The sequence below is a fragment of the Macaca nemestrina genome, chromosome 5 (assembly GCF_043159975.1).
Source record: "Macaca nemestrina isolate mMacNem1 chromosome 5, mMacNem.hap1, whole genome shotgun sequence".
Classification (NCBI taxonomy): Eukaryota; Metazoa; Chordata; class Mammalia; order Primates; family Cercopithecidae; genus Macaca; species Macaca nemestrina.
In genome coordinates this window covers 80,827,957-80,840,891 of record NC_092129.1, presented here as the reverse complement: position 1 = coordinate 80,840,891, position 12,935 = coordinate 80,827,957, and the positions used below count along the sequence as shown (strand labels likewise).

At 39.7% G+C, this 12,935-nt stretch overlaps 1 protein-coding gene across 1 annotated transcript in view; it reads right to left on the bottom strand.

Annotated features, from left to right (window-relative positions):
• PRE (prolyl endopeptidase) overlaps positions 1–12,935 on the bottom strand; it is a 134,730-nt gene that overhangs the window by 87,822 nt on the left and 33,973 nt on the right. The window contains exon 6 of the mRNA XM_011736419.3: positions 12,355–12,476. Coding sequence (XP_011734721.1) covers positions 12,355–12,476 — 122 coding nt within the window. The remainder of the gene's footprint in view (positions 1–12,354; positions 12,477–12,935) is intronic.

Here is a 12,935-nt window from a genome sequence, read left to right as displayed (position 1 = left end):
TTCCTCCTTTTGTTACTCTGCCCTGCAAATTCCAGTGTCTTCAGTCTCTGATTTCCAATCTTTGGATCCTTAGCTCAGTGAGACTACAATATTCTGAGCTCCTCCTCCTTGTGCCAGAGGCCAAAAAATACCTCCAGGCAGAAAGCCGGGGCAACTGTAGGACTTACCTCTTTCCTGGATCAGTCTGGGGTGGCCTATTGATCAATATCTGAAAACAGTTGCTTTGTCTATTTTGCACAGTTTCCTAGCTGTGTACAGCAAGAGGACCAGTCCAGTACCAGTTATACCACCATGTCCAGAAGCAAAAATCTATCATTATGTCTTAAGTCTCTTGCAAATGAATACAATTTGAACACATCTAGTCTTTAAAATCCAATCTAAAAATCTGTATTCCATATCCATTAATTTTTATTGCTGAGGTACTGGCTTCCACATTTTAAATTTTGAACCTTTTATTTATCTTGCTTTCCCCAGTGTCTTTCCTCTTTGTATTATATTTTTCCTTCTTTGATTTGGGAATTACACATTCTATTATCCTTAAGCTTTTAATATACATGGCTAACTGTTCAGAATTTTGGTTCCACCTTATTTTTAAGCCATCTATATTAAGATTATCCACAACTTCACAATTACAATCTTATTAATTGAAAGTAGCATCATTAATACTACTTCAAACTTTTGTTCTCTTGTTCTTTAAATAAAGACAGACTACAGCATAGTGTTTAAAGTCACTTTACATCAATCATAAATGATGGCTAATTCAGTTGTAGTGCTTCAGTCATCAGAAAGATAGAGCAGTAAAATTCACTGCAAGAACCATACCAAACCTTCAATGACAGCTGTCTCAAGCACATCTAATGAGTTTTTCTCAGCATTTCTGGCTGTGCTAAATAGCTGTAGCAGTTTATACTTAATCTAAAGCAGGAAGTCCCAAGGTACATTGCTGTTATAATGCCAATTAAGTCAATCCTCTTCATTATAATTCTCTTCATCACAATCTGGAGTTGTTCCACAGCCACTAAAATTTGCTAAACTGAAAACAACGTTGAATTTTCAAATGCTCAAAGTCTCAAGCCTCAAAATCATTTGTAAGTCACTGTTGCCCCAAAATGTACAGACTAAAAATATACCTTCTTCCACTTAAATTTAAACAACACACACTTAATGACAGCCCCACACTCAGATTATTTCAAGGCAATTTAAAAGATGAATTTTGGAAATCATTGGGAGGGGAAGACATAAATTCTGTTGATGTGGAGGGCATGTGACTATCAACAGAATAAAGTTATTTTCCTAAAAGCCAGATTTAAAATAAGAAAAGTAGAAAAGAAGGCAAGCCAAGAGCCCATCAGGCCTTCATGGAACAGTTTGAATTCTGGTTCAACAATACTGGTTTTCTTTTTTTTTTCTTTAAGCGATATGATACCCCAGCTAGAATAATTGTGCTCTCCAGAAGCAATTAATCTGATTTGCAAACATTGATTTTTTCTTTTGCAAAAACTGTAATAATATTAGCCTGACCAATTATGAAATAATTCCTAAATTTGTGCTTTCATGGCTTCCTTCTATTTTAAATCTATATTATTTTAAGCAAATTTTCCTTAAGTAAAAATGACTTACCTTCATAAAAATCTACCATTTATGTAAATAAAACATTAGCAAAAACAAAATTAAAAGAATTACTACAAATGAAACATTTACATTACCGATATTAAATCTATTACTTGTATTCCTAACAATAACAATAAACATCAAGGCTAAAACTCTTTACCATTTTTATTAGTCAATTTTTAATATGTAGGTTACTTTGACAGTCTACTTCTGCAAAGTCATCTGTTGAATTATATTTAGAGTACTGGTTCAATATAATTAGAAAATGTTGAAAGAGAAGAAAGTACTAACATTTGCATTGATAAATGTATTTGGAAAGAGGAAAAAATCTAGATGTAGAGAGAGCATAGTATTCTACAGATGGGCTAAATAACATTTGGTCATTCACTGGTACTACACCTTTCATTTTCCATAAGCAGACAGAAACCTGGGAGGTTATTAAAAAAACAAAGCCAAAAGCCACAACCCCATGCTCCTTCTCTGGTGGCTGGCAGAAAGGCATGTCTCCTGAAGGTGGGAGGAGCACTCATCTCCAGGCTTCAGGGAGTAATTCACTCTTCCCCTTTGCCTTGGCTACTGTTTCTTGGCAAAGTTTCCTCAAATTTAACTTCTCTTTCCACCAGAGTAGACTCAAGGTCCTCAATGAAAGGGGAAAGTCACTCAGCTTGCTTTGGTTAAGGGTACTTGGATATGCCACTCGTCATTGTAAAATGGATCTTCTGGGTGGTCCAGCCCAGTTCTCCAAAAGAGCCAACTACCACAGCCTCAAGGGCAAAAGCCTTTTCATAAAAGTGTATTCCTGTGCCCAGGGTGGATGAGGTTGGACACAGCTACTATCACCAGAAGTGGCTGATCTTAATAGGAAAATCTCGGTCAACTTCCCATCCCCAGCCAACTTCTCATCTTCCATACCAAAGACACAATTTAACACGTGCCATTAACCACTGCAGTTCACTATTCAGGGCAGCCACAGCTGGGGTGTGTATTCCACCACCATTTATCAAGGGTCTACCAAGTGCTGGCTGCTGAACCAGGCTCAGGCACACACAGATCAATAGGCTAGAACCTTCAAGAACTCATGCTCAGGTGGGAGAGACAGATACACTGAAGGATACAGACACACACAGAAAGAGCCATGTTGTAGAACATTAACGGCAAGAAGTACGATGTATGATGGGAATGGGTGATGGGGCATCTACAGGGTGGTGAGCTGGACGGAAAAAATGAATTCTGAGAAGGCTTTGAGGAAGTGATGACCCCTAAGTGATTATTAAAGAAGTAGAATTCCCCTAGTTTCTTGAAATTGTCCATGCTTAAAATTCAAAGGCTACCCTGGTTTATGTTATCTGGTACAGAGAGCTACGTCTAACATATACTCAAGTACATACATTCGTTCTCAAGTGTGTATCTCACTGACAGACATCAGCATGCGTAGTGGGTGCTGTGCTGGGCTGCCCTCTAGGGCTGAAGCCCTCATTTCCCAGCTGATGGGTGTTGGGAGCAGACAGCTCTCAGATGAGAATCTCTCCAGGCCTCATCCTCAAGTTGAAGATGCACCTCTTCCAAGATCATACATTCTTTTGGGTTCATCCACGTATGACAACCGGTTAATGTAGGTTTATAAAGGCCTGGACCCCTCTCCCTCCTGTTAGGACAATGCTGAAGGGCTCACCTAGCTTGAGGGTTCCTGCAGGATTGCCTGACTCCTCTGTGATGATTGCATCACAGTTCAAGTCCTCCCTCTGCTGCCTTCGTTTGTCACACAGGCAGAGATTTTGAAAGCTCTCCCAGCAAACTTCCAGGACACAAATTTCTATCTCAGAGCCTGCTTCCCAGGGAAGCTGATCTGTGACAACATGTAAGGCATCGCTAATATCCTGTAAATATGCAGTGTGTACAACACAGCCCACAGCTACTCTTCTTCCACTCGGTGTCCTTGCCAGGCTCAACAAACAGTTCAGTTCTCCCTGCCTGAAGTCTGAATCAACTAGAAACAGAACAAGAGTCAACAGATGGAGAACCGAGATCTCAACTTTACAGCTGAATAAGTACAGGCTTAAGAATGTGGCTTAGTGCTGTGAGTCAGTTAATCTGTGAACTCCCAACCTCTCTCATGTCTAGTCATTGGGAAACCAAGATTCAGTGAAATTTCTCGGCAGGAAGGTCAGAACAATGGGGAAAGAAGTGCTCCCCTTTCATCTTGGTGGTTTCTTACCCTGGCATATTTTATGCTAGCCTGAGGAAAACTGTAAGTTTTGGCTTCTACTTTTGAAGAGGGAACCCAATAACAGCTATCATACTAATTTACATTTATCAAAAGGTAGGACATAAAGTATGGGGGTATTGCATTTTATAGTTTCATTAAAGAAGACACATTAATTCATTAACAATTCTACTTGTGTATACTGTGGTACTAGGCTACACCAAGGAAGTCAAAGAAAACTCTCACTAGACGTAGTTCAAATTGTTAGAGTATGTATTTTATACTTTACTCCATTAGGTTCACATGTACTTGTCTGATAAATGCATAATTTGGACAACTTAGCATATTCAGGAAAATACCTCCTACAAAAATCACAGAATTTAGAAACATAAGTAGCAACCAGAGTATTTTTAAGGGAATCTAGTCCCAAATAAATGTTTTTACAAAATGTCTTCAGTTAATGCCTTACCTAGGTGTGATGTGATTCACTCAGACCAGAGTCTTGATCAAGCTATTCCATTTCACAAGGTCATCGGCTCTACCATTGGGTCATCTGAAGGCTTTGCACACACACATACATATATACACATATGTACACACCATATATATATAAGTCTTCAGGATAAGTATGAAATAGATACTAATATCTCAATATGGCAGTTTCTCTGGAAAATGGGTATATATTTTAAACAATAAACCTCTGTTATTAATATTAAAATGAATCTGGCTATTTTCAGTCTCAACACCATACAACGCAAAGAATACCTGAGCTTTCCAAATGACCAAAATAAACAAGCCTTTCTTCATATTGAGACAATTAACAGAAAAGCATTTGTTTTAAATTCCCAACAATTTAACTATGTATGAAGTAATTTGTCCTTAAAAACAACAGAACACAAAACCTAATATTTATATATATATAGAATATGTGGACTTACATCAAACATTTTCAAAGAAAAACTCAAAAGTCATTTTATGCTAGAGCAACTATACTCCAGTTGTGTGGTGTTGTATTAATAAGGAAATTTTCATGGCCATGAAATTTCTTTACTATATTTAATTTTTTTCCCTTGGAACCTAACAAAGAAAAGGCGAAGAAAGTTTTTCCATTATTTGAATCTACATGCACTTTCAAACTGAGGAAGGTATTTTCTTTTGTATGTCATAATAAAAGAATTAGTTGCATGTAAAAAAAGTATTCTAAAAAGCAGTGACACTTGAAATTGTCCTGGAAATGAACAAAAGGAGTGAAAATGGATCTTAATAGCTTTGAGAGTTAATCATGCTATTCTCAGAGCAGGAGACTTTATCAAATTTATTTTATATAAATCTTTTGAATTCCTTTCACAGTAGTTGTGAATCATAGCAACATCCCTTTAACATTATTTTTCTAACACTTAGGAAAACTTTTAAAACTAACCACCTACAATGATGACTTTTCATATATGAAACTCATTTATGGATTTGTAATAAAAATAAGAGGCAATGCCAGTAACAGACATACAGGGGAGGCATAAGCACAGGTGAGTATGCATTAATAATTTTAACAAATAAAGTTACCCAGTTTTCCCAGTACAGTGTGGTTCTACAACAATAGAAGACAAAAAGAAATCAATCTAAATACTATATGATGTGTTGCTTGGTATGCCAGAAACAGATAAAACAGAAAATTCTAAGAAAACAAAACACATACAAAATAAATAATGATATTTTGACATGATATAGGCACTACTGTTTCTAAGTTGTTTGGTTGATAGATTTGGTTATTCAACAATCTACTGTTTGGGTCAGGTGTGGTGGCTCACGCCTGTAATCCTAGCACTTTGGGAGGCCGAGACGGGCGAATCATTTGAGGTGAGGAGTTCAAGACCAGTCTGGCCTACATGGTGAAACCCCGTCTCTACTAAAAATACAAAAATTAGCTGGGCGTGGTGGCGCATGCCTGTAATCCCAACTACTCGGGAGGCTGAGGCACGAGAATCGCTTGAACCCAGGTGGTGGAGGTTGCAGGGTGCCAAGATCACAACACTGCACTCCAGCCTGGGCAACACAGTGAGACTCCATCTCGCAAAAAAAAAGTATCTACGGTTTGTCTTATTTTCTCCCTTGCTGAGCAAAACAAGTGTTCTGTAAGAAAAGTGACATATCAACAAATCCAACATGTCTACTAAAAATGACGCTCTCCTGCAGGATTGTTTTATGTATAAACGGTAGCACAGCCTTCTTGCTTTACTCACATCCAGGTCTCTAGCTTGGCTTTCTGACTTTTCTGCCTTCTCAACCATGCTGCTGAGATTTTCCTGTGTGCTAATCAGCACGGTGAATATTATCATGTAAGGCAGTGCTAAGGAAAGGAAGCAGTGGTGAACACAAGGCAAGCGCTAAGTACTTGGGGAATAAATATGCACTGTGCCAACTGGGAGGAGGGCTGCTGAGCAGTTACTGGCCCAAGTCAAAAACAGCCAACCAGCAAGGGGCAGAGGAGGCCGAGATCCCCCACCAGGAACACCAGTGGAGTTTTCTATGTCTGTTCTGGAAGGTGAGACCCTGCTGATCTTCACGTGCATGAACTTCCGCAGGGGACGTAGGAAGAGTAAGGAAATTAACATTCACTGCATACCTACTATAAGTCAAGCATCAGGCAACACACTTTATATGTTAATATATGTGTAATATATATGTTTTAATTACTAGGGATCACAGGTGAACATATAAAAATGGCTTATGGAGATATGTGACAGATATTAAGATTCAGGATTACTTTTGGAAAAAAAAAACTTTTCAAGAATTAGGTATAACAGAATTAGGTTCTCAATATAGGATTTAGCGAGATAATCACAAAGAAGCTGGGCATTTTCTCCTTAATCCTTTCTAAAGGGATGATGCATTTTCACAATCTTCATTCTAGAGCACCCTCTGCTGGGAACACTGCCACAAAATGTTTGATTTCTTTAGGATTTTTTTCTCCCCAAATGCTAACAATTCACTTTAAAACAGAGCTTTGTGGGTTTTTTTTTTTTTTCTTGTCCAACAGAACCTGAAAATTTCTACCCTGCCATGAAACTGTCCTTCAAGTAAAGCCTCACAGTCTATATTAAATAACTGGCATCTCTGTCCATCAAAGCCCAATGCCAGCTGTTTCATGTTACACCCCAGGGGCACAAGGGAGCTCTTGTTCCTGAGCCCAGCATTTTGGACATGTACAGGAGGGACTGAGTGTAGGAGGCTTCCTGAGGTCCTTGGCTGTAAGTGAGGAGGGCAGTGAACACAGCTTGTACTTCCAGAACAGAGTAACCCAGGGATATGCCTTCCCCTGGAGCAAGAGGTACCCAGGAAGCTACTAGGAAGACAGCTGGCCTCAAGTCATCTTGAAAGGTCCCTGATGAAAAAGGGTGGAGGAAGGAAAGGCAGAGAAGTCTGAATCTCGAGGGAATGCTTCTAGGATCAAAAGCTTTGAGGGCAGGCAGGTGGTGCAAAAGGGCAGCCAGAGAGTTTATAACCCACATCAGGGAACAGCAAAGTACAGAGGTTCCTAAAATCGAGGGGCTCTCTCTAAAAAAGGATGGCATAAGCAGAGCTGGAATCTGGACACACATCCTCACTGCAAGCAGCCAAGAGAGGCCGACAAACAATGACCAACAAACAATTCCCAATAAGCAAAACTCCCATTTCTCTTGTCTTACTCCTCCTCCCTGCGTGGCTACTGGGAAAACTAACAGGATGAATATGCAAGGAGAGGGGCTTGGCACACTTGAGCTGGGTAGAAGGTGAAAGCATGTAAATTGGAGAGAGCAATATTTTGTTTTGGACTGCAATGAACCTTTAATAGCAGGTCCAATACCCATAAGTGTCCAGGAAGCAAGGAGTTCTGCCGGGTTGAAGGCAGTCATCCCGGGAAGACATGCTGTTGACGGAGGGCAACAGTGGGGAAACTAAAGCTGCTTCCTGATTGGAACTTCCTGAGATCTGCCTGATCAAGGCAAGACAGACCTGTCCATGCAGGAAGGCAGAGGAGGTATCTGTGAAGAAGGAAGATGAGTCACGAGGAGATAGCATCTAGGATATAAAGAGAAGTTCTCAGTGAACTTGGACTGCGGCAGTCGAAGGGGAGGTGGACGGCAGCAAGCCAGAGAAATCCGCACACGTCCATAAGCACATCCAGTTTCTGCCCACAGGGTTCCTCCACCCACACCCACAAAGCCTGCATCCTGCCCTGTGTCCTGCTTCTCTCACACCCAGCAGCTAAATTCTCTCCCAGGAGGCTAAGAGATGCTGTGATAAATCCTCTGTCCAGTTTCAGAGCTGAAAAAGCCCTGGAGGAAACAAAGGAAATGACCTTGAACAGATTAATTTGCCCAAGGCCACAGACAGAACTAGAATAAAAATTTATTTTCCAGTACACTCCTCTCACTCTAACACTGGCTCTCTCATCATAGACACTGTAAAATGCATTATCTAAATACTAGGTTCTATGACTGTACTAAAAGCAAGTACTTTTATAATAAAAGCAACAATTGCAGCACATGCCTTTGGTACATGGTTATAAAAAGGACTACAGCTGAGCATGGTGGCTCATGCCTGTAATTCCAGCACTTTGGGAGACCAAGATGGGCGGATCACTTGAGGTCAGGAGTTTGAGACCACCCTGGCCAACATGGTAAAATCCTGTCTCTACTAAAAATACAAAACTTAGCCAGGAATGGTGGCATAAGCCTGTAATCCCAGCTACTCGGGAGGCTGAGGAGAGAGAATTGCTTGAACTTGGGAAGCAGAGGTTGTAGTGAGCCGAAATCATGCCACTGCACTCCGGCCTGGGTGACAGAGTGAGATTCCGTTTATCGCTTTTCTTTAAGATGCAAATCACTAAATAAAGGCTGTTAAGAAACTGCTTCATTTCCAGTGAATAGCCTGAGTGCTAATGTGTCCACCAGTCATGGGTGCTTCTGGTCCAGCTAGTTCTGCAGTACACCCGCTTCTTGGACTCCCCTGGCTTTATCACACTTCTTGAAAGACATAAGAAATTTCCACCTCAAGATTTTTTTCATGATCTAGATTTTTCTGAGTGAAGACTTGGAACTGGACCATCAACTCAGGTTGGACCTGAGGCTTCTGAGGTGTCATACCAGCAGAACTCTAGAGTTCATGTTTAAGTGACAAGAGTACTCCTCCATGTAGCCAGATGGTCCTTTCGCTCAGAAGGAGATCACACACAGCTGGGTTGGGAAAGGAGGAAGGAAGCAGCACTCACCTAGCCAGCCAGACCTGCCTGACCAGCCTTGGTAACTGGTGGGATGACACCACTCACAACAAGACCACCCAAGTTCTGGAACACTGCTTGAGGGAAGTCTATGCCCACTTTTTGTTTACGGAGCCCATTAAGTTTTCTTACAGACTTCCTCTACATAATTCACTAAATAGGGCCCTGATCCAATAAAGATCAAATATAAAGGACTCACTTTATATTGTTCCGTTAGCTTTTTTTTTTTTTTTTTTTTTAACAACTTCATTTATTACTTCTGTAAAGTAGAGTTGCATCCCTTTATTTATTGCTATTACTCTTAGGCTGGGCATGGTGGCTCACGCCTATAATCCAGGACTTTGGGAGGCTGAGACCGGCGGATCACCTGAAATCAGGAGTTTGAGACCAGCCTGGCCAACATGGTGAAACCCTGTCTCCACTAAAAATATAAACATTATCCTGGCGTGGTGGTCCACGCCTGTGTAATCCCAGCTACTCGCGAGGGTGAGGCAGGAAAATTGCTTGAACCCGGGAGGCGGAGGTTGGAGTGAGCTGAGATTGAGCCACCACACTCTAGCCTGGGTGACAGAGCAAGACTCCATCTCAAAAAAAAAATAAAAAATAAAAAAAAAATTAAAAATAAATACAGTTATTACTCAATTTTTTTTTTTTTTTTTTTTTTTTTTTTGAGACGGAGTCTCGCTCTGTAGCCCAGGCTGGAGTGCAGTGGCCGGATCTCAGCTCACTGCAAGCTCCGCCTCCCAGGTTCGGGCCATTCTCCTGTCTCAGCCTCCTGAGTAGCTGGGACCACAGGCGCCCGCCACCTCGCCCGGCTAGTTTTTTGTATTGTTTAGTAGAGACGGGGTTTCACCGTGTTAGCCAGGATGGTCTCGATCTCCTGACCTAGTGATCCGCCCATCTCGGCTTCCCAAAGTGCTGGGATTACAGGCTTGAGCCACCGCGCCCGGCCTATTACTCAATTTTTGTGTGCCCTTTCCTCTTGATCAGGGAAACAGTGTACATAGTGGTTAAGAAGATACAGGCTGTGGCCCTAACAGACCCAGCAGGCAATTCCAGCATGAACTTGCAAGATAATTACCCTAGTAGGTATTTGATTTTCTTTATGTATTCCTTCCTTCTCAAACTGTAGTAAAGATTATATCAGATGAGTTACGCAGAGTGTACATCTATTGAAAGAATGGTAGAAGAATCATCTAACCTATTTAAATTTGCTTTTTTTATTTGCCTAGCTAGCAGAAGTGACTATACATATGTTTAATGCATGTGACCTATTTCCATTCTATTTGTAAACACTAGCTGCTCACAGCAGCATTACTCATAACAATACTGTGGAAAGCAACCCTAGAGCCCAAGGATGAATGGATAAACAAACGGTGTACATACATACATTGGAATATTGTTCAGCGTTAAAAAGGAGGGAAACTAACACACGCTACAAGATGGTTGAAGCTTGAAGATGTTATGCCAAATGAAGTAAGCCAGTCACAAAAAGACAAATACTGTAAGATGACATGTATATGAGGTACCCAGAGTAGTCAAATACAAAGGGACAGAAAGTAGAATGGTGGCTGCCAGGTGATGGCAGTGGTGGGTGGAGAGGGGTGGGGTAAATGGAGAGTTATTGTTCACAAGGTGGAGTTTCCGTTTTGCAAGATGAGAAAGTTCTGAGGATCGATGATAACAGTTGTACAACAATGTCAATGAACTTAATGCCACTGAACTTGTAAGTTCACTTAAAGTACACTTCACTTAAGTACAACTTGTAAGTTATACACTCAAAAATGGTTATAATGGTCAATTTTATGAGATTACACATCACCTAATATTTTGGTAGCATATTTATCTTAATTGTATTTCACTCAGATGAAGGTAAAAAATGTATATTATTTTATATCTATGGTACGCAGAAGCCCTATGTATGAGGAGAAGATGTAGTAGATAGAAAACTTAGCAGAAACAATCTCCAAATAGATCTCAGAAAAGCCATTAAAAACAAATATGTGAGAAAAAAGACAATAGTAAATGCACAAGAAAGGCTGGTAGAGTGGGAAGTTAGATGGGAAAGAAAAGGCATAAAAAACGGACACATTTTAAGGTAACAAAATGTTCTACAAATTTATTTTTAACACGTTCTACTAAAATCTGGCAAACTTTTTCTATAAAGGTCTAGACAGTCCATATTTTCAGCTCTGTGAACCATATGGACTTCTGTGGCAATCACTCAACTCTGCAGTTATAATTTGAAAGCAGGTAAAAATGGGTGTGGTTGTGCTGCAAAAAAACTCCATTTACAAAAACAGGCAGCAGGCCAGATCCAACCCAGTGGCAGTTTTTTATTGACCCCTGGTCTAGAAAATCCAAATAAATAAAAGGACAATTTGGAATACAGAAGATCAATTCCCATGGAATAATATACCATAGATTCCTGTTTCGTCCCCCAACGAAGTAGACCTAGGAACAAAAGTTAAAATTGAAAATGTGCCTTTCCTGACAAACTGCTAACTGTTTTTCAATAGAAGAGGTGTCTCGATGAGCTAAAAAGTTTGTAGTACATTCCTCATTCCCACTAAAAATGGAATACATCCCACCCATATTAAAACATTCAGAATGCTTCTCTAACAAGAAATATTTCTTAGCACACAGGAATGAACTAACCAGAGTCAAAATTTTACTCCAAGTACCCCTAAGTTTCTTCACAGCTGATTCTCAAAATACAGACTAAATTCTAGGCCAGTAACTTAAAAACCTATCACACTTCAAGAGGTTGGTTCCTGTCAAGACCCCCAAGAAATACATGAATATTGATGAGAAAATGTCTAAAAGATACTTATTTTAATGTAAAAACAAGTGAACAATATGCATGAAAAGAGCACAGTTGTGTAAAACAGGGAAAGACACACACACTGTCTTTTCCCCATATTCTCACTTGTATGTACAAAGAAAATGTAATACTACACTCACCTCCGAGAAGCAGGATTCTGAGTTTTAAAAGGTTCATGTTTTACCTTACTAGGTACTTTTATAGTTTTTACTATAAGTAAAATTACTTTTTTACCCTCAAAGTATTACTTTTAATATTAAGAGTAATAGGTTGAGATTGCAGTTAAAAGGTTTATCACCTCCATTATTAAGAGTCAATCTGAATACCAACATTTTTAACAAAAGAATATTCACTCATGGGACTTCTACCATCCATAAAAGTCACCACATAATAAGCATATTTATACACACATCCACGAAACACAGTCTTTGAGGGTAAAATTTCACAGCTGTACAATACCTCAGCTCCACCCATCCATTTAGGTTCATCAGGAAACTCAGCACACAAAATATCTTCTGACTGATCAGTTCCCAAGACATGGTAGTAGAGCTTTTGGTGGAGATTGGTGGATGTCTCTGTGCCTGAAGGAGTTAAAAATGTACATTGAAATGCACTTGGTAATTTTAAGAAAATCAATTCCACCCATATTGCAGAATGCTAGAAACATTTAAAAAGTTAAGTAGCTGGCTGCAGGATGCAAGGTTAACACACAGAAATCAATTACTTTCCTATATACCAGCAATGAGCAAGTAGATTTTGAAATTAAAAACAATACATTAGCACCTCCAAAAATGAAATATTTAGGTATAAATCTAACAAAATATGTGTAAGATCTATCTAAGGAAAACTGCAAAATTCTGATGAAAGAAGTAGAAGAACTAAATAAATGAAGAGCTAGTCCATGCTCATGGCTAGGAAGACTCAATATTGTCAAGGTATCAGTTCTTACCATTTTTGTCTATGGATTTAATGAAATCCCAAAATCCCAGAAACATATTTTGTGGATTGACAAACTGATTCTAAAGTTTATATGCAAAGGC